Source organism: Bufo bufo, chromosome 3 (assembly GCF_905171765.1).
Source record: "Bufo bufo chromosome 3, aBufBuf1.1, whole genome shotgun sequence".
Classification (NCBI taxonomy): domain Eukaryota; kingdom Metazoa; phylum Chordata; class Amphibia; order Anura; family Bufonidae; genus Bufo; species Bufo bufo.
Window position 1 is genome coordinate 84,853,332 of NC_053391.1, and position 23,924 is coordinate 84,877,255.

Here is a 23,924-nt window from a genome sequence, read left to right on the forward strand (position 1 = left end):
CATATGTGGTCGTAAACTGCTGTATGATCAAACGCCAGGGCACAGAAGGAAAGGAACGCCGTATGGTTTCTGGAAGGCAGATTTTGATGGCCTTTTTTTTGGGCACCATGTCCCATTTGAAGAACCCCTGATGCACTCCTAGAGTAGAAACTCCATAAAAGTGACTCCATCTAAGAAACTACACCCCTCAAGGTATTCAAAACTGATTTTTAGGTGTTCCTCGACAGTTTATGGCAAATGGAGATGAAATTTCAGAATTTCTATTTTTGGTAACCTTGCCTCAGAAAAATTTAATATAGAGCAACCAAAAATCATATTTACCCTAAACATAGTCCCAACAAAACTGCCACCTTATCCCGTAGTTTCCAAAATGGGGTCACTTTTATGGAGTTTCTACTCTAGGGGTGCACCAGGGGGGCTTCAAATGGGACATGGTGTAAATAAACCAGTCCAGCAAAATCTGCCTTCCAAAAACCACACGGCGCTCCTTTCCCTCTATGCCCTACCGTGTGCCCGTACAGTAGTTTACGGCCACATATGTGGTGTTTCTGCAAACTACAGAATCAGGGCAATAAATATAGAGTTTTGTTTGGCTGTTAACCCTTGCTTTATTATTGGAAAAAAATGGATTAAAATGGAAAATTTGCCCAAAAAAAAATCTAAATTCTGAAATTTTATCTCCATTTGCCATTAACTCTTGTGGAACACCTAAAGGGTTAACGACGTTTGTAAAATCAGTTTTGAATACCTTGATGGGTGTATTTTCTAGAATGGTGTCATTTTTGGGTGGTTTCTATTATGTAAGCCTCACAAAGTGACTTCAGACCTGAACTGGTCCTTAAAAAGTGGGTTTTTGAAAATTTTTGAAAATTTCAAGATTTGCTTCTAAACTTCGCCTTGCAACGTCCCCAAAAAATAAAATGTCATTCCCAAAATGATCCTACCCAAAATGATCCTAACATGAAGTAGACATATGGGGAATGTAAAGTAATAACTATTTTTAGAGGTATTACTATGTATTATAGAAGTAGAGAGATTGAAACTTGGAAATTTGCAAATTTTTTAAATTTGTTGGTAAATTTTGTATTTTTTATAAATAAAAAAAAATAAAATTTTACTACATTTTACCAGTGTCATGAAGTACAATATGTGACCAAAAAACAATCTCAGAATGGCCTGGATAAGTAAAAGCGTTTTAAAGTTATTCACACATAAAGTGACACTGGTCAGATTTGCAAAAAATGTCCTGGTCCTTAAGGGGTTAAAGAGCACCGCTTAATAGGATCAACTCTGTTAAACCAGACATACTACCCAGTAGGGCTGATCCTGCTGATTAAAATGATACTTATCTTGTGAAAATCGGTTGTGGTGTTCCTGAGAAAAAAAATATTGTTATTCTTTATGCAAATGAGATCTTCAGTGCACAGAAGGGTGGGGCTTGTCAGCTTTCAAGTGCTGGCCACGCCCCCCAGGGAACTAAAGCACCCATTTGTATAAAGAATAAAAGTATTTTTTATCAGGAACGCCACAACCAATTCTCACAAGACAGGTATCATTTTAATCAGCAGGATCTGCCCTACTGGGTATAGTATGTCTAGTTTAATAGAGTTGACCCGGCTGACAAGTGTTTTTTAAGCAGGAGAAACAGCCATGGTCAAGGGAACAGTGCTGATACAATGGTTGCGGGACGAGCTGGACAAGTGGTGCCGTGTTTTGTGAAATTTATCAGGACTGTAATGGTGGTAAAGGGTAAGGTTAACAATTATAATCCAGTTGCGTACTATGTAATAGATTCATGCAGTGCTGACTGACATCTGACAGGGGAAGTTTGGATGACAGGTGTCTAAAGTTTCAGTTTTATGGTACAGATGCCGGACAGGAAGCATGTCCCCCTGGTTCTCAGTTCCAAGGGGGCATCAACAAGCCATTCTGCCTTGCCCAGTCTTCACACAGCTATTAGTCCAGATCAAACATCTCCGTGTAGGGTTAACACTAATCGTTTAAAGAAATATCACCCACTACATTTAACTGCTTATCCACCAGCCAATAAGTTGGTTTCATAAAGCTGTATAACTTTAGGGAATGATGAACTGTTCAACATTACGTACCGAATATAATAAGGAAAGGAAAGAAATAAGAAGGAAAGAGGCAGAACAACAAGAAAAATACACAATATCACACTCCAGGGAGGAGCGCTAGTAAATGGAAAGTACTCGACAGAGAATAAAAGTACGTCGCTGCAGAAAAATAAATTTGAGCCAAATGACTTGGGATGATAATTACGTAGCCTGTTCTATATATTACTTATTCCTATTGATTTTTCTCCGGCGTAGGAACAGGCTCATTTCTAGGTTAACTTGCTAACATTTCCCCTTAGCGCTAAACATAATATAGTTTCAGTAGGATTAATTACTCCTTGGAGATTCCGATTCTGTTTTCTGGTTTCCTGGTTGCTTTTTATTTTAGAAATAGCATCAGAAATCCCATGCATCATGATATTATTCTTATTTTTCTGTAAACCTCAGTGCCAGGTGCAGGAGAAAGATGATATATGATTATTAATAAGGCAGTGTCTGTAACCCTGGGATATTAAAGGCAGACTGGCAGCAGGTAACCAGCGCGTTGCGGTCTATAGATGGGACCGTTAAACTTAATTACAGGTGGCTTCCAGTCATATGACTGATTCTCGCGTTTCAGGTTAATGGGCAGTAAATCATTAGATAGCTGGATTAGTATTTAAACGCCTCGGCCGGGTGCAATCTGCAGGTTGTTCACAACCATATTTGTGGCTTCTCCAGCGGCAGAACAAATCAATAGTGATTTCCATCGGGTTGACAGATAGTGTAAAATGTTACATAAAGCACGGGTAAAGTAAGGAACAAATTCCAAATGCACTGAATAATGGCGCCACGTTGACAAAGGATAAAATGTTCATTTTACTTTTTTTTTCTCTTAATCTCCCAGACAGAGTATTTTACAGACTTTTTCTGGAAGGATAAAACATTGTCTGCTGAAGTTTGCTAGAAACTCAATATTCTTCTCTGGAGTTTGTCGGTGGAGGAATGTTTGGACTGTACTCATCTAACATTATTAGTGACTTGTTATTCAAGATTTAGGTCCCATTCACATGACCATATGACTGACGTTCCCATGTTGCCTAACACAAAGAGCAGGTCCGCTCTTTATGTTCGGCAACATGGGAGCGTCGGTCATATGGTCATGTGAATGGGACCTAAATCTTGACTTGAATGGGTCCGCAAAATACGGCAAAAGATATGACATGTTCTCTTCTGCGGTGCAGAGCCAAGGACCTGGAAGTCCAAGGAAGCCAGGTCCTATCTTTTGCGATGCAGAGACATGGACCCAGAAGTCCACGGAAGGGTTTCTATGTGTTTCCATTGGGCTTCCAATCCGTGCCTCCACACCAATAAGATAGGCCATGTCCTATCTTTTGCAGAATCTTGGGGATCGTGGACCTATTCAAGTCAAAGGGTCCACACATGATACGGAGTTCCCATGATCGATGCCTTTGTTTTGTGGACCTGCTGTTTGCAGTCCACAACATGGGCACGGTGTTTGCCTTAAGGGGTTTGCCTGGTTCTTGATATTGATGATCTATTCTCAGGATAGGTCATCAATATCAGATCATTGGGGGGTCCAACACCTCTACCTGTAGGCTGCCATCTGCAGCCAGAACTAAGACTGAGAATGGAGCCGGGAGCACAGCTCTGTTCAAAGTGTGGTGGTCGTGCTTGGTTATTGCAGAGCAGCTCCCACTGAAGTGCAGTAATGTAGCATGGCCAACACAGTTGAACAGAGCTGTGCTCCCGGCTCCATTCTTAGTCGTACCTCCAGCTGCAGGTAAGGCCTCATGCACACAAATGTACTTTTGGTCGGCGTCTGAGCCCCATTTTTTGCTGTTTGGACGCGGACCCATTAATTTATATGGTGCTTCAAAAAATGGGCATCCCTAGGATGACATCCCTGTGCTGTCCACATCCTGCAAATTTAAGAACAAGTCCGTTTTGCAGACAAGAATAGAGATTTCTATAATAGGGGCCGATGAAAGCAAAATACATATTGTGTGCACTAGGCCTAAGAGCTGATTGGTGGAGGTGCTGAGTGTTGGACCCCCAATGATTTGATATTGATGACTTAGGTCATCAAAACTGTTATCCCGATGTGACACTGGTGCTGGTTCCAAGGGAGTGTCAACATGCCACTCCATATCTTGGCCATGGTATTTAAAAACAGTACTAAAACAGTGACCTGAATCTTTACCTCATGAAATAGAAAGTTCTGCTTTTGCCTCTTGCACATGGTAGAGCTGAACTAGAAACCAAACCACCTTTTCCATTGCTCCCTGGTCCAGTTCTGAGGTTCACGTGCCTACTGTTAGGTGCTTTTGACAATAGACAGGAGGCAACATGGGCACTCTGACTAGTTTGTGGTTACACAAGAAGCTGTGATGGACTGCATGTTCTAACACCTATCTCTCATAATCGGCAGTATCTCTGTGGAACTGGACTAGACGGGCTAGGATTAGCTCCTCAGGCACATCAATGAACCTTGCATGTGCATGGCCCTGTTGCTGGTTGTCCTTCCCTAACCACTTTAGGTAGAAACCGACATCTCTATAATGGGAATACTCCAAAGGACCTGCCATTTTGGTGATGCTCTGACCCAGTCATCTAGTCATCACCCCTATTCAAAGCTGCTCAGATCCCTGCTCTTGCCCATTTTTACTGATTCTAACTCACCAACGTCAAGAACTGACTGTTCACCTGCTGCCTAATATATCCAACCTTTTAACAACTGGCAAATGGCAATTTCACAAGATATTAAATGCTATTAACTTCATCTGTCAGTGGTTTTAATGTTACAGCTGATCAGTATATGAGAAGAAATGATGTAGACAGGATACTGAAGGAAAAAGAAATTAGTGTGGAATATTTTCCTACCCTAATTAAAACCGCTATATAGCAATCATAAAAAGCAAAAAACTTACCGATAAGCATGTTCATTCTTTTGAAATCCAAATTAAAGGAAAACCTATATGCTTTCTTCCTTGATTAGGCCCCTATTGATTGCATTTATTTGTTCTTGCTGTAAAAACATGTAACACCATAGGGTATCATTACGATGATGGACTATCAACAGATCCGTAATGGACACAATCACTGATACAAGATCATATTTGACCCTCTAGATTGAATCAATCTAGGACGGTGAAGGCATGCTCAAATAACTGACTACCAAGCAAATTTGCATACCTTTTCCTATACAGCATAGCCACTGGATTGGTTTTCTTCAATAGAAGCCAGTACTTGCCCCTTCCCCCCATAGCTGCATCAAAGGCTTCAGCCCCACTCTGTACTGGTGAGGGACAAGAACCCCAAAACAGTTGTGTACAGATAGGAGTGTTCTCATTTTGGAGGACTCTCTGGCTTTGTTGGTAGGAGGTCATTTGCGTACATTTTTCACATTCAGCATTACCTGTAAAGTCTCCATACACCACTAGATCTTCAGCCCACCCATTGTAATGGCCACCAAGTAATACTACCTTTCCCTTGCTGAGGAATGTGTGGCCAAACGCAACTTCCCCAGGCGATTAAAGCTGATCACCGTTGGTTAGAGAAGCAAAGCCCACAGCCATCGACTTCTACTCCAAATATGTAGGAGCTTACTCAAGTTTTCATTCTTAGATGCAGAACCCCAAAAATACCCCAAAAACATTTGATGAGTTTTTAGGACAATTTATGATGAAAGAAGCAGTGAGGAGCAGTTACCATGTCTGAGTGTTGACTAGTATCAGAGAACAGAACATTTCTACATCAAAAAGCGGGAGATACGTCAACTTATTAACAAAAAAAAATTGCATGTAATGTATTTTCTGCCTATTTTATTTTCATTTACGCATGAAAAAAAATACAGCATTCCTCTCGCATTACCATGTAGAATTCATGAAATGCATACTTCCCGCTGTGACAAAAGTTGGAGCATAGCTGCTTAATTTCATTCCTAAGTAACGTGGAGACAAGCCGTACAGTTATATCGCATTGCAATGTGCGGCTACACTAAGCAACCACAAAAGCATTAATTATGAAATTGGCGCACTAAAATAAATAAGCTTAAAAAGCTTTCCAATTCCTGTAACTAATGTAAGCACAAATTCAATTAAAAGTAAGGAGATCTCTTACAAAGCCTAAAACCTTATTTCAATTAAGTTAATTACCCTCTTTCAAGAATTTAAGCCTATGAAGACTTTTCTAAGAATAAGTCATTTTTATACCAATAATTGTTTAGAGCCACCTGTAACAGCGTCCTTCCATTTTAATTGCATTGCAGATTGAAACGGGAAATTCAAAGGTATTTAGATTAGCCATTTTGCATGAGGAACCAGACGTCTGCAACTCTAGTGACGCCAAATACAAAAGATAATAGTCATGAGACACAACATGTGAACAGACATGAAACTGGAGGTTTAGGGGGAAAAAATGTGCAAACCAAGGGTGGTGATGGTGAACCTGTCATTGACCTGAGACGAGGTGGCTTCTCCTCTTTCCACAAATTTCCTTTGATAATAACCTTTTTACCTCATTAGGGATTTTGTGACCTCCTTGAACAAAAGATCAAGGCCTCATACAGTTAAAGGGGATGTCCAGCTGATATTTTTTACGTGACATAATAGCAAAATAAAAAAATAACAATAAAAACAATACGTCATTGACCCCACTTACTGTGTCCCTGCTGGTCTCTACTTCCTAGACCTTCTAAACATGTAGGAAATGCCCACTCAGCTAATCACTGGCTGAGGCCAGTCTTTGCTGGCCAGGGATTGGCTCAGTGGATATTTCCAAGTTTTCAAGAGGTACCATGAAGCAGAGACCAGTGGGGACCAGGTAAGCAATGGAACAGAATCGGTGAGTATCTTTTTTCTATGCGGATCCTTTAAAAAAAATATCAGCAGGATAACCCCTTTAAAGAAGACCTGGCTCTTCTCCTGACATGTTTGGTTTAGTAACTACTTGCATTCCCTATGTAATAGCAATTCTAGACATCTATTCTTATGACTGTGTGCTGTATAATCACTATTATTCCTACTGGAAGTTTACGAATAAATTGCCAGCAGTTTACAGTGATGGTCCAGATGGGTGTTACCACCTTCGGGAAGGGGGTGTCTCTGCACAATAATACATTGGCAGCACTGATTGGACAGTGTCAGTGACCTAAATAGTTTATATTTATCAAGGCAATAAAAGCATATTTATCAAGACAATCGAGTCAAGTAAAAACTTTGAGGGGGACACTACTTCTTAGATATGAAGAGTGGCTCTCACTTTCTATGTTACTTTTAAGAGTAGAAAGTGAAAGACATTAAGTTGTCAGACCACAGTGTGGCCTACAGCCTGTAATACATGGTAGTCCGCCCAAGGACTTGACATTTCCTTTAGTGAGTGATAGAAGGACATGCACTTGACTTGTTATTTCTCTGGGGTTCTTAGTATCTGTGATGTAAAAATATTACTAGGTTCATTGGAAACCAGTTAAAGGAGTTGTGCCATGATTCATGTGGGAAATGAAAATCGGACACCATATAGTACATGATAATCTCTTTCTAACTAAGCTAGAACCAGCCCTGTACCTCACATGGATCCAGAGATCTCCACATTCATTGCTCCATTTGCTCTGCTAGATTCTCCTCAGGCTGACAGCTCAGTGGGCATGTCCTTTCTGCTGCAGCTCTCTCCCTGTAATTGCCACAGCTTCTAACAGAAGATATAGCTGGTGGCAGTTGCGTGAGCATGTCAGACCAGCTCAGTGAGACAGATAAAAAAAATAAGGAAAAGAACAAACAGCAGGTGGCGCTATACAGATACATTTTATTGAATAACTCACTGGCTTTACTAAATTTTTAATTACATGCAATTACAAAAGTATTTAGATCCGGGTGCTGGTTTGAAAATTGTAGAATTTTTTTCGTGGCACAACCTACCTTTAAGATGATCCTCGTCACGACTGGTGCCATTGCGCAGCGGTCCAGAAGAAACGTGTGTATGCAGTGATTGTAGCCCTGCAGACAGAGGAACCAGATTGTCAGCTCCTCTGGGGTCAGGATCCAATGAAAGGGAATACATTTTGTGTACAACGCTGCAGAATTTGTTGGCGCTATGTAAATAAGGGCTCATTCAGACGGCCCGTATGAATGGGACCGCACCCGTAGTTCCAAAAAAGATAGAGCAAGTCCTATTTTTGACCGCAATTGTGGACAAGAATAGGCATTTCTACCACAGTGCCGGCCATGCGCGGTCCGCAAATTGGGGAACGCACACGGGCCGGTATCCGTGTTTTGTGGACTGCAAAACACTACGGTCGTGTAATAAAGAATAATCAAAGAGCAAATAATGTTCGTCCATGTATTGTTTGCCCATTACATATAATCTTGTTTTCCACGCATGGAGATATTAGACACGATTCTGAAAAAAATTGCAGGGGATTAATATTTTAAATAGCGAGACGTACTTTTTTCTTGTCAAGCATCTCCCACGACATTTTTCCACTTAATTGATCATAACAAAAGAATACTGAGAGGGGAAAAAAGTGCTCGGAGAGGAGGCACAGACTTCAGGCGTACTTGTCATACTCAGTGGAATTTGCCATCTTAAAGGAATGTTTCATTTTTAACTTATCTCCCTTTAAACATGAGAGAGTTGTGCAGTACCTGATCTGTGACACTGCGCAGAGTGGTCCTCCTCTGGCAATGCTACTACACTTTACTGAGTCCGCGTGACACTTGTATCCTCATTAGCGCAGATTCTTGACAGCCCTCTGGAAATTGTCATTTAATTACATTTAGAGGTAATTCAGCATTGTCATGAGTCAGAAGACACAGCGGCGAAGCCCGGATCATGAACGTTTCAATAGCTCAGTTAATGCTGCATACTGCTTAGGAATCAAATTTGCATTTTTCTCCCAGCTCATTATAGTTTTATAAGCTAGGCAGAAATGCAGCATTGACCCGCTTGGGAAAAAAAAAAACTAAATCCAGTTACGGATAAAGGTTTTCTGGAGTAAGCAAATGACAGGTTTGATGAATCCTCTTCAGTACTCAGATCATTTTGGAAAATCTCTAAATGGCAACTAAATGGCAAGCGAGCATTTAGCATATTTAGGACATTCTTCCTAGACAGCATTAAGCAGAGTGAACCCAATGAGATGATGTGCACTTGGAATTAGCATCCCAGACATGGAAGAAAGAATAGACCCAGCTAAGGAACATATCACCAGATACCCAGTAGTGTTAATATTATTCTTAGGGGTATAGCCCTCCTTCTAAAAAAAAAGTGTCAGGACTCTAGGAAAAGAAGCAGAATAATTGTAGGTAGCAGAATAAGTGGCTCTATCCGGTTAGTAATGCATTTGTATCCATCGGTGTAAATAAAGGGTGTGGTTTTACAACTAATGACTGCGGTAAGAAATTACATAATACCATAGTAACCATAGAGATAAACACCAGTGGTACACAGGAGCTCTTTAACTTTACCATAATCGCTTATATATTTTAAATTCAGTGACTCACAATTGACACCATCTCTGATTGTAGATATACTTTCCTTTTCTTCTCCATCTGGCCCACATCACCATGACTTCTCCTGGAAATTGCAGAATTTACTGCTGAGACATATTTGCCCCTTTTCTGCTGCAGCCATTTCCAGCCTCTGTAGCAACACAAATAAATTAATTGGTGTCAGACATAGATCCCCCCATGACAGCGATAGTCATAGATCTTTGCCATAACAGTGACAGCCATGTACAGAATCCCATAATGGTGGCAGCCATACACCCTCAAACAGTAATACAGATGTAGCAGGGTTAACACACAAACTCTTGACTCAAATTTCTTAACTCATCGCGTTATCTTGAAACAAAAGCCATTGAAAAGCAATTGAAGGTGTTTGCTTAACGCATTTAGTTTAGATAACACGTCTCATAAAGCATGTGTGTTAACTGTACTACATCTGTAGCTATAACAGGCAGTCACAGGTCTCCCATTAAAGTCATAGATCCCCTCAATAATTATTCACTGCATTGCCCATAGTTTGCCTACCATAGTAACCCTATACAGACACAGTCACAGGATCCTCAGTAGCAGGGTCCCCATAACGGGCCCCTAGTAACAGGTACCAGCGATAACTCATCTCTTGCAGGATCCACCTCTTGCACCTTGGCTGCAATAAAAAGTGCCCTGGCATGACCTGGCTCCACTACACCCCTGATTTTTTCCAGATGACTTTTTATTCTGTAATTTCTTAAACTTCTTAGGAGTTTTTTTTTTTCTACTACTATAATACTAATACTATAATATGGATGTCAGATTCCCACTCAGACTACCCTCCACGTGCCAGGTTCCCTCCATGAGCTTCAATTAATACTTCAGATGTAAGACCAGCCACATATAGCTTCTGAAACTAGGCCTACAGCTGATTGATGGCAGCTTCAGACTAAAATAGGGTTGTCCTGGTGGGTCAGCCCTTCAAAGGCTAGGATCACGTGAAGATCTGCTACAGTTTGTGAACTGAGATTTGAAAACCCCACTTGCACACTATGGTCAGAGTGTGACCAACCAGCATGGCACCCCCAGCCCCAAGGTATTTTGTGAATTTCCATTTTGTAAATAAAGCATAGAATCTGTAAAAGTTTCATTTTGCCATTGCTACCATTGTCTCAAATTGAATATTTGTGATTTTACGCAACTGGCCCAGTTTACTCACTTGGCGAGTACAGGGATTTCCAAGTACTTAAAAAAAAAAAAATTCAATTTATTTACTTTTTAAACTATGGAAACTATTATAATAATGATACTTTGCCTTTTTAGGGTGGAAAAATTCCCATCCGGTGGACAGCCCCAGAAGCAATAGCCTATCGAAAGTTTTCTTCTGCAAGTGATGCCTGGAGTTATGGGATTGTGATGTGGGAAGTGATGTCTTACGGAGAGAGGCCATACTGGGAGATGTCTAATCAAGATGTAAGTAACCTCTCGATATAGTATTTAGTTCTGAACCGATTTCCATAAAATGTAATCTTTGAATTTGTTTCACTTTTTTGTAACAAGATTTGGGTCAATGGGTAACCCTATTTACAATTGCACAGCTGTGACTAAGAGGGGACTGATGGGGAATAGGACCTGGGTGCCCAGATTCTGCTCTTTCTTGGCCAGGAAATTTTAAAACTAGTGCAGCAAGATAAATATATTGCCCCCTGGTGATGGAAGCTTGGCTTCTTCTCAATACACCCTATAGGTTTTCCATAGCCTCCCTGTAGCTATTTCATTTTATATTTGGTCTACTTGGGGAGACAAATTCACTTTTGATTGAGCATTCCTGAAATCTACTGTCTCAAATAGAGTCAACATCATAGATTTTGATCCCCACAGATGACTAGGATGGAGGCCCTAAGTCCCGATTCCTCCTCACCCACATAAACTCAGTGAGAAGGCGTTTATATGGAGAGTAACATATCAACTAGTCTGTAGTCCACCTGATGGGTAAATACGTTTCTCTTGAGAGGGATGGAAAAGTTTTCTCAAAAGTGAATAACTGCTGGGGAGAGAGGAATGGGACAGGCTTTCTAGGTGACCGGGTGATGAGAGAAGCAAGTACAACAGAGTCATCATGGTTTACACTGGTAGATTTCAGATAGTAAATTCCACCTAAACTTTGATATGAGAAGGAAAAGTCTGGGACACAAACAGGCACATCCTACAGAAAAAACATACATAGTTACTGTATATGTTTAGGTATTTAGTAACTCTTTATTACTAAAGTCTTTATGTTTTGTTGGAGATAAAGGTTTCAAACATGAAAGTGTATGTATCATGTTGTATAACATTGCTGTATGTAAAAGCTAACCTTAACAGTCAGGTTTGGGTAAAGAGGGTTCATACAGATTCATAGCTGGGGAACAGCATGTGTTTAGGGCTAGGACAGTAAACTGAGTCTTTGCCTTAGATGAAGGAAATCTCAGTTACAACTCCACATCAAGGATATGATTAAAAATATATACAGTTGCAAGAAAAAGTATGTGAACCCTTTGGAATAATATGGATTTCTGCACAAATTGGTCATAAAATGTGATCTGATCTTCATCTAAGTCACAACAATAGACAATCACAGTCTGCTTAAACTAATAACACACAAAGAATTAAATGTTACCATGATTTTATTGAACACACCATGTAAACATTCACAGTGCAGGTGGAAAAAGTATGTGAACCCCTAGACTAATGACATCTCCAAGAGCTAATTGGAGTGAGCTGTCAGCCAACTGGAGTCCAATCAATGAGATGAGATTAGAGGTGTTGGTTACAGCTGCCCTGCCCTATAAAAAACACACACCAGTTCTGGGTTTGCTTTTCACAAGAAGCATTGCCTGATGTGAATGATGCCTCGCACAAAAGAGAAATCAGAAGACCTACGATTAAGAATTGTTGACTTGCATAAAGCTGGAAAGGGTTATAAAAGTATCTCCAAAAGCCTTGCTGTTCATCAGTCCACGGTAAGACAAATTGTCTATAAATGGAGAAAGTTCAGCACTGCTGCTACTCTCCCTAGGAGTGGCCGTCCTGTAAAGATGACTGAAAGAGCACAGCGCAGACTGCTCAATGTGGTGAAGAAGAATCCTAGAGTGTCAGCTAAAGACTTACAAAAGTCTCTGGCATATGCTAACATCCCTGTTAGCGAATCTATGATATGTAAAACACTAAACAAGAATGGATTTCATGGAGGATACCACAGAGGAAGCCACTGCTGTCCAAAAAAAACCTTGCTGCACGTTTACAGTTTGCACGAGAGCACCTGGATGTTCCACAGCAGTACTGGTAAAATATTCTGTGGACAGATGAAACCAAAGTTGAGTTGTTTGGAAGAAACACAACACTATGTGTGGAGAAAAAGAGGCACAGCACACCAACATCAAAACCTCATCCCAACTGTGAAGTATGGTGGTGGGGGCATCATGGTTTGGGGCTGCTTTGCTGCATCAGGGCCTGGACGGATTGCTATCATCGAAGGAAAAATTAATTCCCAAGTTTATCAAGACATTTTGCAGGAGAACTTAAGGCCATCTGTCCACCAGCTGAAGCTTGACAGAAGATGGGTGTTGCAATAGGACAACTACCCAAAGCATAGAAGTAAATCAACAACAGAATGGCTTAAACAGAAGAAAATACACCTTCTGGAGTGGCCCAGTCAGAGTCCTGACCTCAACCCGATTGAGATGCTGTGGCATGACCTCAAGAAAGCGATTCACACCAGACATCCCAAGAATATTGCTGAACTGGAACAGTTCTGTAAAGAGGAATGGTCAAGAATTACTCCTGACTATTGTGCACGTCTGATCTGCAACTACAGGAAATGTTTGGTTGAAGTTATTGCTGCCAAAGGAGGTACAGTTATTAAATCCAAGGGTTCACATACTTTTTTCACCTGCACTGTGAATGTTTACATGGTGTGTTCAATAAAAACATGGTAACATTTAATTCTTTGTGTGTTATTAGTTTAAGCAGACTGTGAATGTCTATTGTTGTGACTTACATGAAGATCAGATCACATTTTATGACCAATTTGTGCAGAAATCCATATCATTCCAAAGGGTTCACATACTTTTTCTTGCAACTGTACATACTTGGGTTTTAAAAAAGTATGATTAAAGCGGTTCTGTCATCAGGATCAACCAGACATATTGGCTGGTAGGGCTCATCACACTGATTAAAACAATGCCTTTCTTTTGTCTGTATGCTAAATAGCTGCACAGAAATCTATGTTTTTATTCATAGGCAAATGATAAGTTTGAGCACCAGGAGGTGGGGCTGAATCCTTTGATCACTACTTTGTAACACCCCCTGTGCTCTGCATACTCCCCCATCTGCTTAATTGACAGGGCTAGACACGCTGAGCACAGAGCATCTACATATCATATCCTCTATATACTATAGCTTCACCATACTGAGATATGCTCAGAAAACTAATACATGTATTAATATATTTCTGCTTTATTCACAAGAACAATATATGATTATGTAGACACTAGTAATATGTGATAGCTTATAAGCATCTCTGTGGTAATGCTAAAGCTTTAGCTTTGTGATTGATTTTGCATGTATCCCAGGCTTGAATCCTGGGAGAGATTTGCATGAACTTTTTTATTTGACATGTACTGATGTGAATAAATAATTTAGACTGAGATGGAAACTGTCTATTTAGATGCAGCAGTCTCTTTGGTGTCTCTACTGGAGTCCTGTCTCAGCTCTTGCTCACGCCTTCCCCTCCCCTTTCCAAAGACTTGTATGGGATGATATAATTTGAGTATCAGATGGTCGTCCTATTCTCACCAAGACAGATTTATCAAAGATTTCTGAGACAAAGTCATTTTGAAAAAGTTAAGGGGGAAAAACAGCTGATAATTGATAGAACGATGTATTTTCCTCTGATAATATATATTACAAATAGTGTTGAGCGAATCAAAGTTAACAAAGGGGAATTCGATTGGATTTTTGGGGATTTCGTTGTAATAAATCAATTTTTTCCTGAAATGGTGGTAAAAAATTAAATAAATACTCACCTCATCCATTTAATCACGGAGAGGCCATCGTGGCCATCTTGATTGAAGAAAAGACACCAATTCTGGTGGGCACTGGCGTGTGACATCACTACGTCATCACGCTGGGCAGGCACAATCGCCATTTCCCATCATTGTGCCCACTCCATACAAAGGAATGCAATTTGTTACAAAGTAATTCGTAACAAATCAAATTTCTTGTCGAAGTTGGGCGAAGCAGCTGATCAAATTTTGGAAAACTTCGCTCACCACTAATTACAAAAAAGTTTCTTAGTCATTTGTTCTATTGATTTATGCAAAGCTGTGTTAAAAGTTAGGGACCATTTAAAGGGGCTTTCCAGTTTGCATCAACATTCTTTAAAATAATCATTTATGAAGGAAGCTATAATTTTGTAATGTATTTATTTTACCCTTATTATTCCTGTCCTCTGTTTTGGGCCGTTGTCACATGACCATGTCCATGCAGCTCTTTCTTATTTCCTGTGATGTTTTGTCTATGAGCGTGTCAAAGCAGAAACAGAGGCAGAGATAAGGGAGTGTCTATGAAACTAGCTGGGTGGGAGGAGCTATAAACCAGGTGGGTGTTGTTAGGGGCGGTGCTGGAGCTGTGGGAGAGGAAAGAAGTGCATCATGGGTTTGGTTGGATACGGAAACAGGAAGTGGACACAGAAAGGAAACAAATCACTTGGTGAAAATTGGTCAGGGGAGTCCAAATTGAAAAAGAAAAAACATGGAGAACCAACTACATGAACATATCTGTCAAAAACCATAGTCATTGCAGAAAACCCCTTTAATGATCACAAATATTGTGCACTGCCATTAAGGTGACGCCACTGATTGTACAAGATGAAAGCAAAAACAGCACCTTGTTATTAAAAATCAAAGTACAGGGTGCACATCACAAGGGCCCCAAATACACCGTCCTCCCAGATATCCAAAGAATTGCTAAATAGTAGCAGAAAAAAATATTTATTCCCAACGGGTGAATAGATAAGAAAAAGCTGGCATTCTTCTTTCTTTGGCCCCGGTTGTAGGGGTTGATAATGGTTGTAGTAAAATAACTGCTAACATGTCATCAGCATCAAAAGTTGTCAGTTTTATTAAAATTCTGAAAGAAAACTCTCTATAAATTATGAGCTTAAAAGAGCATTTACTCTCCCCGAACAAAAAGTTACTCACTAATCATCCCATAAGTGGTCTCTTCCATCACCAAAGAGGGAAAAACTTTTTCTATAAAAGTCTTCATGGGTTAATGAGAAGCCCCATTAGTTGTCACTCAGAATAAATTGCTATGAGGAGTAAAGTAGAAAAACTTACAGTTTCGATGGGTGGCAAATTTTACGATAATTTTTATCAGCGGAAAACAAAACTTCAGGGAAAGTACATTTATCGTCTGGAACAATTCAAAGACTTCTTTCAATCTGTAAGTGAATGTATAAATTAATGTGCGCTGTAAAACTCACCGATTTTCTGAGAGAAGGAAAAAAAGAAGAAGAAAAAAAAAAAAAAGAACAGCTAATGGATTTCAAACAATGCTGACATAATTGCTTGGGAAAATTGAACAAAGAGCATTGCAGGCTGTTCGTAAGTGCGGTGTCTCCCAAGAGTAAGAACAGATCCAAAGGGAATGTCACCGAATTGTTCAGAATGATGGCAAAAAAAAATAAGAAAGTGTAACAATTTCTACTCAATTTATTCATCAAAAGCTTTTTTTTTTTGCACTTAAATCCACAATAAACGCCTCCGGAGAGCGTGGCTCAGCGTGAGGAGTACTTATGAGGAGATAATGGCATTACTTGGTAAATGAACTTTAGGGCCATTGGGTTTCACTACTCAGTGCTATTGTTATACATAGACGCGGTGGCATTATAGTTATTGTGCTGGAGAGGAAAATACCTTTGCAGCTTGCTTTGAATTGCTATTATACGGCTTCTAGCACCCGATGGACAATCATCTCACCCTTCTGCACAACGTCGGGATTATGCCATAAATACAATGATCGTAGAAAGCTCAATTACGTTCTCTTTGGTATCATCTAGAAGCACCAGATGTACGCTTTACCTAATGTTTTTCCAGCATAAAAGCCACGCTCTTCAATAGTCATAGTAATGGAAGTTCTTCTGAATACTACAGTTAGGTAGCTGCATGAGTAAATGTCCACATTGGTAGAACATACAGGTTTACAGTCAGGGGCGGACTGGGAACTTAAATTGACCCTGGAAAAAAAAAGGTAAAAGTGGCTCCAATTTGATAGAATACGGGGTAGCATAATTAGGCAGGGAGAATTGAAGTAGGCAGGGCCAGCTATACCAAAGGCCAGAGTAATATAGCGCCCCAGCTGAACCAAATACCACAGTGCAGTACAAAATACTGCCACCTGCACCTGAGCACATCGATACAGTTGAATTCAGGAGGGCATCTGAGGCTGCTGGTCGGGTGCATAAGAGAGAATCAGTTCATTATGAACCCGGCTGGCAGATGTGAGGAGGGCTTAGTTGGCCCTCCTAGGCATCGGCCCACCGGGAAATTTCCCTGTAGGGTATATGGCCAATCTGCCCCTGTTTACAGCTCTCATGCCAAGTACAGAACCAGATTGCGCACTGGCCGCTGCTCATGCAACTCGTGCAAAGAGCCATAATAGAGCCATGTGCACATGGACATGAAGTGAATCTATGAAGAAATGAATGTCCATGTGAAGTTCCTCCACCATGGCTGCAAGGAGGGGAAGGAGCTTCTTTGTTTGCTTTTGTAAACTTTTATCTTTCTAACACTGGGTATATAAGACGTGTACTGCTTAAAGTGGTTATGCCATGATTGATTGATGGCTCTGTACCTTGCATGGATCCAGAGATCTCCTCATTCACTGCTCCAATTTCTCTGCTAGATTATCTTCATCCTGGCAGCTCGGGAGTATGTCCTTTCTACTGCAGCTCTCTCTATGTAACTGCCACAGCTTCTAACACAACATATGGCTGGTGGCAGTTGAAGATTTAAACTGAGCATGTGCGACCACCTCAGTGAAATGGATATAAAATAAGGAAAAGAACAAACAGCAGGTGGCGATATACAGATACGTTTTATTGAATAGTTCACTGACTATACTAATGCAATTGAGATTGCATGTAATTATAAAAGTATTCAAAAATGTAGAATATGTTTCATGACACTATCCCTTTAAGACCCCCATACATATTAGAGTATTGTCGGGTAGACCCATCGAGAATGGTGAGCTTGGCAAACACCCTAAAGGGGTTATCCCATGATTAATATAAAAATGAAAATCAGACATCATATAGTACATGGCAATCTCTTTCTAACACAGCTAGAACCAGCCCTGTACCTCACATGGATCCAGAGATCTCCACATTCATTGCTCTGCTAGATTTATATCCAGCTGACTGCTCAGGGGAGTGTATTTTCTGTTGCAGCTCAGGAGGCGTGTCCATGCTCTACCTATCACAGCTCAGGAGGCAGTTAAAGGATGAAAGTGAGCATGTGCGGCCACCTCAGAGAGCAGGACAAAGAAATAGGAAAAAAAACAGCAGGTGGCGCCATACAGATACATTTTATTGAATAACTCAGTGGCTATGCCAAATTTTTAATTACATGCAATTACAAAAGTATTTAGACCAGGCGCTGGTTTGAAAACTGTAGAATATTCTACGTGGGACAACCCCTTAAGCGTATGTGGGGAGCTCCCCTGACACATTATGTCTCACAGCAGCTTGCCTCTCTCTCCCCACTGACAACACACACATGCTCGGCTGTGTGTATATGGAGGAGTCAGGAGAGAGTCGGGGAAAGATAGACCAGTAGTTATTGAATGCGTATGGCCAGCTTTAGAGCTACCATCAAAACAGAGATCATGAAAGTTCAGCTGACTCCTGCACCAAACCCTCTGTATAAGCGGATACTGGTTTCCAAAAATAATGAATCTATGTGAAATGTTGAGCGTACCTATCCGTATGCATTATTTATTTTGTGCTGATCCTAGGAAAGTATAGACCAAAGATATATTAACTATTTTGCAGGCTTCAGAGCTGAAATCGGAGTTTAGCTAAGATGTAAAATTCTACCCGGACACGTTGTAGAAATGAATGTACATGTCCTTTAAGTAATGTAACGCTTATGTGTGATTATTTTCAGGTCATCCTGTCGATAGAAGAAGGTTATCGTCTCCCTGCTCCAATGGGTTGCTCAGTCCCTCTTCATCAGTTAATGCTTCTCTGCTGGCAGAAAGAAAGAAATCACCGACCTAAGTTCTCAGACATTGTGAGCTTTCTAGACAAGCTCATCCGCAACCCCAGCTCCCTTAATATTCTGGTTGAAGATGTTCTGGGGTAAGAAAAGTAGTATTTGTCCTGAAATTAAAAGAGAAAGTCATTAGTTAATTATGTAAATACCTTCTTCAGACATCTGTCCAGCTGTTAATAATTTTCATTGGTTATTTCTTATTCCTATTTGTTCTTTGAGTAACTAGCATTTTATTTTTAGGACCAAAGCATGTCTTATTGGTTAGACAATTAGGGTATTAATTGTATTCTGTATGAGTTTTTCCTTTGTAATTCCTACTAGAAATCTGATTAAATGGACAACTGGGTGTTAGCAATTGGCACGGTGTCCCTATACAGTCTGACAGTTGACAAGGGATAGGGTATACCCAAGTAGTCAATTTATTCATACATTTCTAGAAGGAATAACAGAGTAATGCTGCAGAATTACTCTTTCATGAGCAATACAATTCAGGTCGGGAGAGCTGACAGAACTTCTTTAAAATGCAGCGGATGGTACCCAGTTATTACTACTACTTCTTTAAATACCGTAAATATGTATACTGTAGTATACAATTGTATGTTGTGTCATCTCATACAAAATAATTGCTCATCTGTTCGGATCCACTGTCTAGCATTGGAGCTGCACACAGAGATAGGCGCAGACTTTGTAAAACGTACACAAAACGTAAACATTATGCAAAAGCAACTATGTCCTAGTGCTGATAAATACCCTGCAATAGGGAAGACAGTAAGAAAAATACTAGCGATACTAGGACAACACATGCTCTTGAAATTGAAAAACAACTGTGGGGCAAATTTACTAATCCTATAGATGGCTTAAACTTAGGCTGCCTAGACCTGCTCCATCCTACCCATCCCTTACATCCTACCGGAAGCACATTAATGGGGTACTTCTGGCCTTGTGTACTGGTAGTTATCCTAATTAACTATACCCCCCCCCCTCCAATAAAGCCTAAAGGGCCTATACCCTAATGTGTTATTTTCTTTTCTGTGTAGGAGAGGGACAGATGATGGGAGTAGGCATTATTTTTGTCCTGCTCTTTATTCAGATTTTTTTTTGTAACTATTATAGGCTGTCTGCCCAGATTTCAGAAAGTATTGTCTTTTTGCAGTTCGGAATTATGTTCTTCAAGTATAGGGATACTTCTTGTTAATTCCCTATTACTGTGCTGCTGGTAGGAAATAAGGGAGGTGTTGACTTCTAACTTTAATCTGTTTTTCCTTAGTCTTAGCAGCACAAGTCTCCTTCCCTTTGTACAAATCCTTGCTATTAACACATTAGGGTATAGGCACCGAGTCTTGGGTGGGGGGTGTATAGTTAATTAGGTTAATTATTTCATTAAACATTCCATCTGTTCTACCAGTACACAAGGGCAGACATAACCCTTTACTTTCTGTCATTAGAACTAAGGGACAACAGATTAATGCTAGAAATCAATGCATCACAGTGGCTCAGGCTGGATGATAAAGGTGGTGAGGGGATAGACACTTTTGTCTACCTCTATACCAACTATTGGTTGGCTTAATTTTAGACAGAATTTTACACCAGAATTGTGGCGCAATTTTGGTGCTAAATGGCACATATTAGGCCCTGTCCCCTTTCCGATAAACCACAATCCCTCATAATAAAACCACACCCCTTTTCAGGGACTAGGCATAGAAACTCTCTCTAAAGTTTGATGGACCAAAACGGGCCACTTTTAAGTACAATTTACACCAAAATCTAGGTGTGCTCATATTAGTAAATGTGGGCTTTTTTCAGTCTTATGTTGAGCAATTCCAGAGTTAAAGATGCTCACAAGAATATGTGTCACGGTGGGGAGTGGGGGAAACCCCCCACCGTACAATGATGAATGGTGGGATATGACACTAGGCCTGGAAGCCAGGATAAGGGAGCAGGTCACCTCCTATCGCCACCCTCATCCTATCCCTGACTTCCTAACCGCATGAGCAAACCCAGATGGTAGGAGGGCTCATGCACCGGAACCTGGGCCCTAACTAGCCCTGATGATCCCTGGTAGTAAGGTCTGGGCAAGGAGACGATCGGTTCATCCACGACACGGATGAACCGGAGTCTCACACAGGCCTAGCTACTGGGAATGGCAGACAGTGAACAGCTACTGGATCGGCAGGTAAGAGACAATAACAAAAAGCACTTATCTGCCGCTGCAACAATGACGGCTGAACCCCATAAAACAGTACTGGAACCCGAACACATAACAGGACACAGCACAAGCAACTCATACAGGAATGCAGCACACCAGTACCTGCCTGGACCCCCATGTGGACAAGATGCATGGTGGCCCCTGGCAGAGCTGCGCACTGACATTTGGTTCCCTCTATGGGGAACCCCATGCGGACCCCCTTCCGGAGGTACAGACAAACAAGGGAATGTCTAGCATACATGCTGGACAACAACAAACAGACTAGACATGTAACTAGAAACTAGACATAACAACAAATCTCCAAATCAAACCCTCACCAAACAGATAAGGTAGGGAAAGGACAAGCAGGAGACAAAGGGATAACATCGCAGAAGACATCGCAGATGACATCGATGTAGAACTACAATGGCCCTCAGATTGCATCCAAGAAAGGAACAAGCTCCTTCTCATTCAAAGGCAGACATAACAAAGATCTCAGTCTCACTGCTACAGAATAAGAAGAGACCTGAGACCACACCCAGCTCCACCATGCTCACACCTTAACCCCGTGCACACCAGAAAGGAAGGAAGACTGCCATAAAGGGAAAGCACACACGCATGCAATACAACAACACGCTGCCACCGGCAACCAGCATGCGTAGCGAAAGTGTCACGGCAAACAACCACCAAGCCATGACAATATGCTTGCGAATTAGGAATTTATTATGACCACTTCCAGAGTGAATGCATAAAATACCACGTTTGGTAACAAGCCCTTCTTCAGGTTATTGAGGTGTGATGTGGGAGGTAGTAGAAAAAAATAAAATCACATCACACCCTGTGAAGGCCGCATTTTTGTTTGAAGGGTTGTATTTGATATATGCACTTTGGAAATGGCCATAATAAATTCCTAATTTGCAAACACATTCACACTAGAGCTGTATACAGTTCTTGAATTACATGCTCCAAACTTTCCATTACAGAAATGTAAAGTAGATCTTGGTCCAGGGCAGCAATTCAAAATCTGTACCAGTGTAAGCGGTGTACCGGGGTGGGCTCCCCAGGATACAGCGAAGTCACGAACAAGGAAAACGACTCTGACACCAGCTCTTGTAGAACAGACTTTGTTTTACTGTTACGGGATATCAAACAAACTCCCAAATGCAGTGAACATAAAATCAGATTATATACACTCAGCCCGGAGGCTGAGACCCCTGTGTCGCACAGCACGGCGCCCTACGATGGTAGCCGGAAAACACTTGCGCAATTTACCTACTGCGAGCACAGTTAACTCTGCCTCGCCATACCTGGTATTACCCTGAAGAACAGGAACAATCGTGTGTGTGAGATACAGGCTAGCCCGCAGTGCGACACAGCAGCTTACAATCTTACCAGCCTATACAGTGATTTCCCCCTCCCTTTTCCCCAAAACTGGTAATGTGGCACGTGCCTAATATATATCACTCCGTATAAACTCGCTGGGGTAACTGAAGGTTATGGTGCAGTCCTCTCTGTTCTCCGGAGCGAACCAAAACTTTAACTGATAAGTATTTCTGATAAACAAGCAGCAACACTAACTAACTACCGTCAGGTTTGATCTCAGTCTCTAGTATTTAGGCGCCAATCTTATATTGAGGTGCGTGCATGCTCTATCTTACCAACCCGGGTCTGCTCTGCTTCAGCTGGTGACTGTGAATGGAACAAAGGCTGATCCAACACGAGTGCAGTACCGCAGAGTCCGTTGCTTTGCTCTTCAGCTCTCATCTGCGATCCTGGCAGCTGTACTTCTTCTCTTGGATGGGATCCGGGTCCTTGACATGATCACCTTCACTTGGCTACAGTCCTGGTCGCAAAAGGGTGATTCCATGCTAGGATGTTAACAGATGTCTTTTCCAGTCTGCAACTAAGATGGACGCCAGCTTCCTTCCTCTAGACATACAGCTCCACCTCCTATATATATTTAAATCTGAACAGTCTGTTTAGCTGTGAGGGGAAACAGCGGCCTCTTGTGGCCAAACAGCTAAATAACAGTGTTCATGCAATGAGAGCTGTTTCACAATCTCACACCAGAGCTCAAATTATAATGCAGTTTTTGTTGTAGTGGTCTTACTAAGTCGGGTAGAAGGGCCTTTTGCTCCTCCCTTCCAGGTTCCAGGTGTGACTGTTAAATCTGCAGTCCCCTAGAGTTGTGACCTTGCTCAATTATAGTGATTTAAAAAAGCCAACTTGTAGAACTGTATTTTTTGTCTAGGGATGCAACCTTCAAGATAATCTTAAATCCATCTGTGGCACCTCCAACAATAAATCCTGATACTTCCCGACATGCCAAGCTCTTGTTCTTCTGACAAATTTAACCATTCTTAAATTGATTTCTGTGGCCTGTTTGTCTCATTACTCTCATAATAGAACCCCCCATCAAATCAAGGAGTTGTCTCATTAAGACACCATTTCAATATATCCTATTAGGACATGTAGATATCATTGAGAACTTTATTCTGAAATAGGGTTGCCTTGATGAGATAACCCCTTAAATTTAATCCAAGAGCTGTAAATATGTCCCTCTTGTGGCTGATAAACTAATAAGATCTTCACAGAGCTAGTATGTGGATCATGTGCTATAGAGGTTCCTCATGGAGACCCCATCAATCTGCTAGTCAAAAAAAGGACCACAAATCTAAAAATAACCCGTGAATTTGGGACAATTCTTTTAAGTCTGGGGGGGGGGGGATTAAATGGCCCATATTAAGCCCATGATGATATGCTAATTTATTAGCTCACTGTATAGATGATGTTACAGTAGAGTAAAGGGCATTGGAAAATAGATCACAGGATCATGATCATCACATTCAAACTACTTTGACCTATGAGC

At 41.0% G+C, this 23,924-nt stretch overlaps 1 protein-coding gene across 1 annotated transcript in view; it reads left to right on the forward strand.

Moving 5' to 3' along the window:
• Positions 1–23,924, forward strand: part of EPHA6 (EPH receptor A6) — a 1,083,458-nt gene that overhangs the window by 1,053,837 nt on the left and 5,697 nt on the right. The window contains exons 14-15 of the mRNA XM_040423272.1: positions 10,877–11,026; positions 18,763–18,956. Of these exons, the coding sequence (XP_040279206.1) occupies positions 10,877–11,026; positions 18,763–18,956 (344 nt within the window). The remainder of the gene's footprint in view (positions 1–10,876; positions 11,027–18,762; positions 18,957–23,924) is intronic.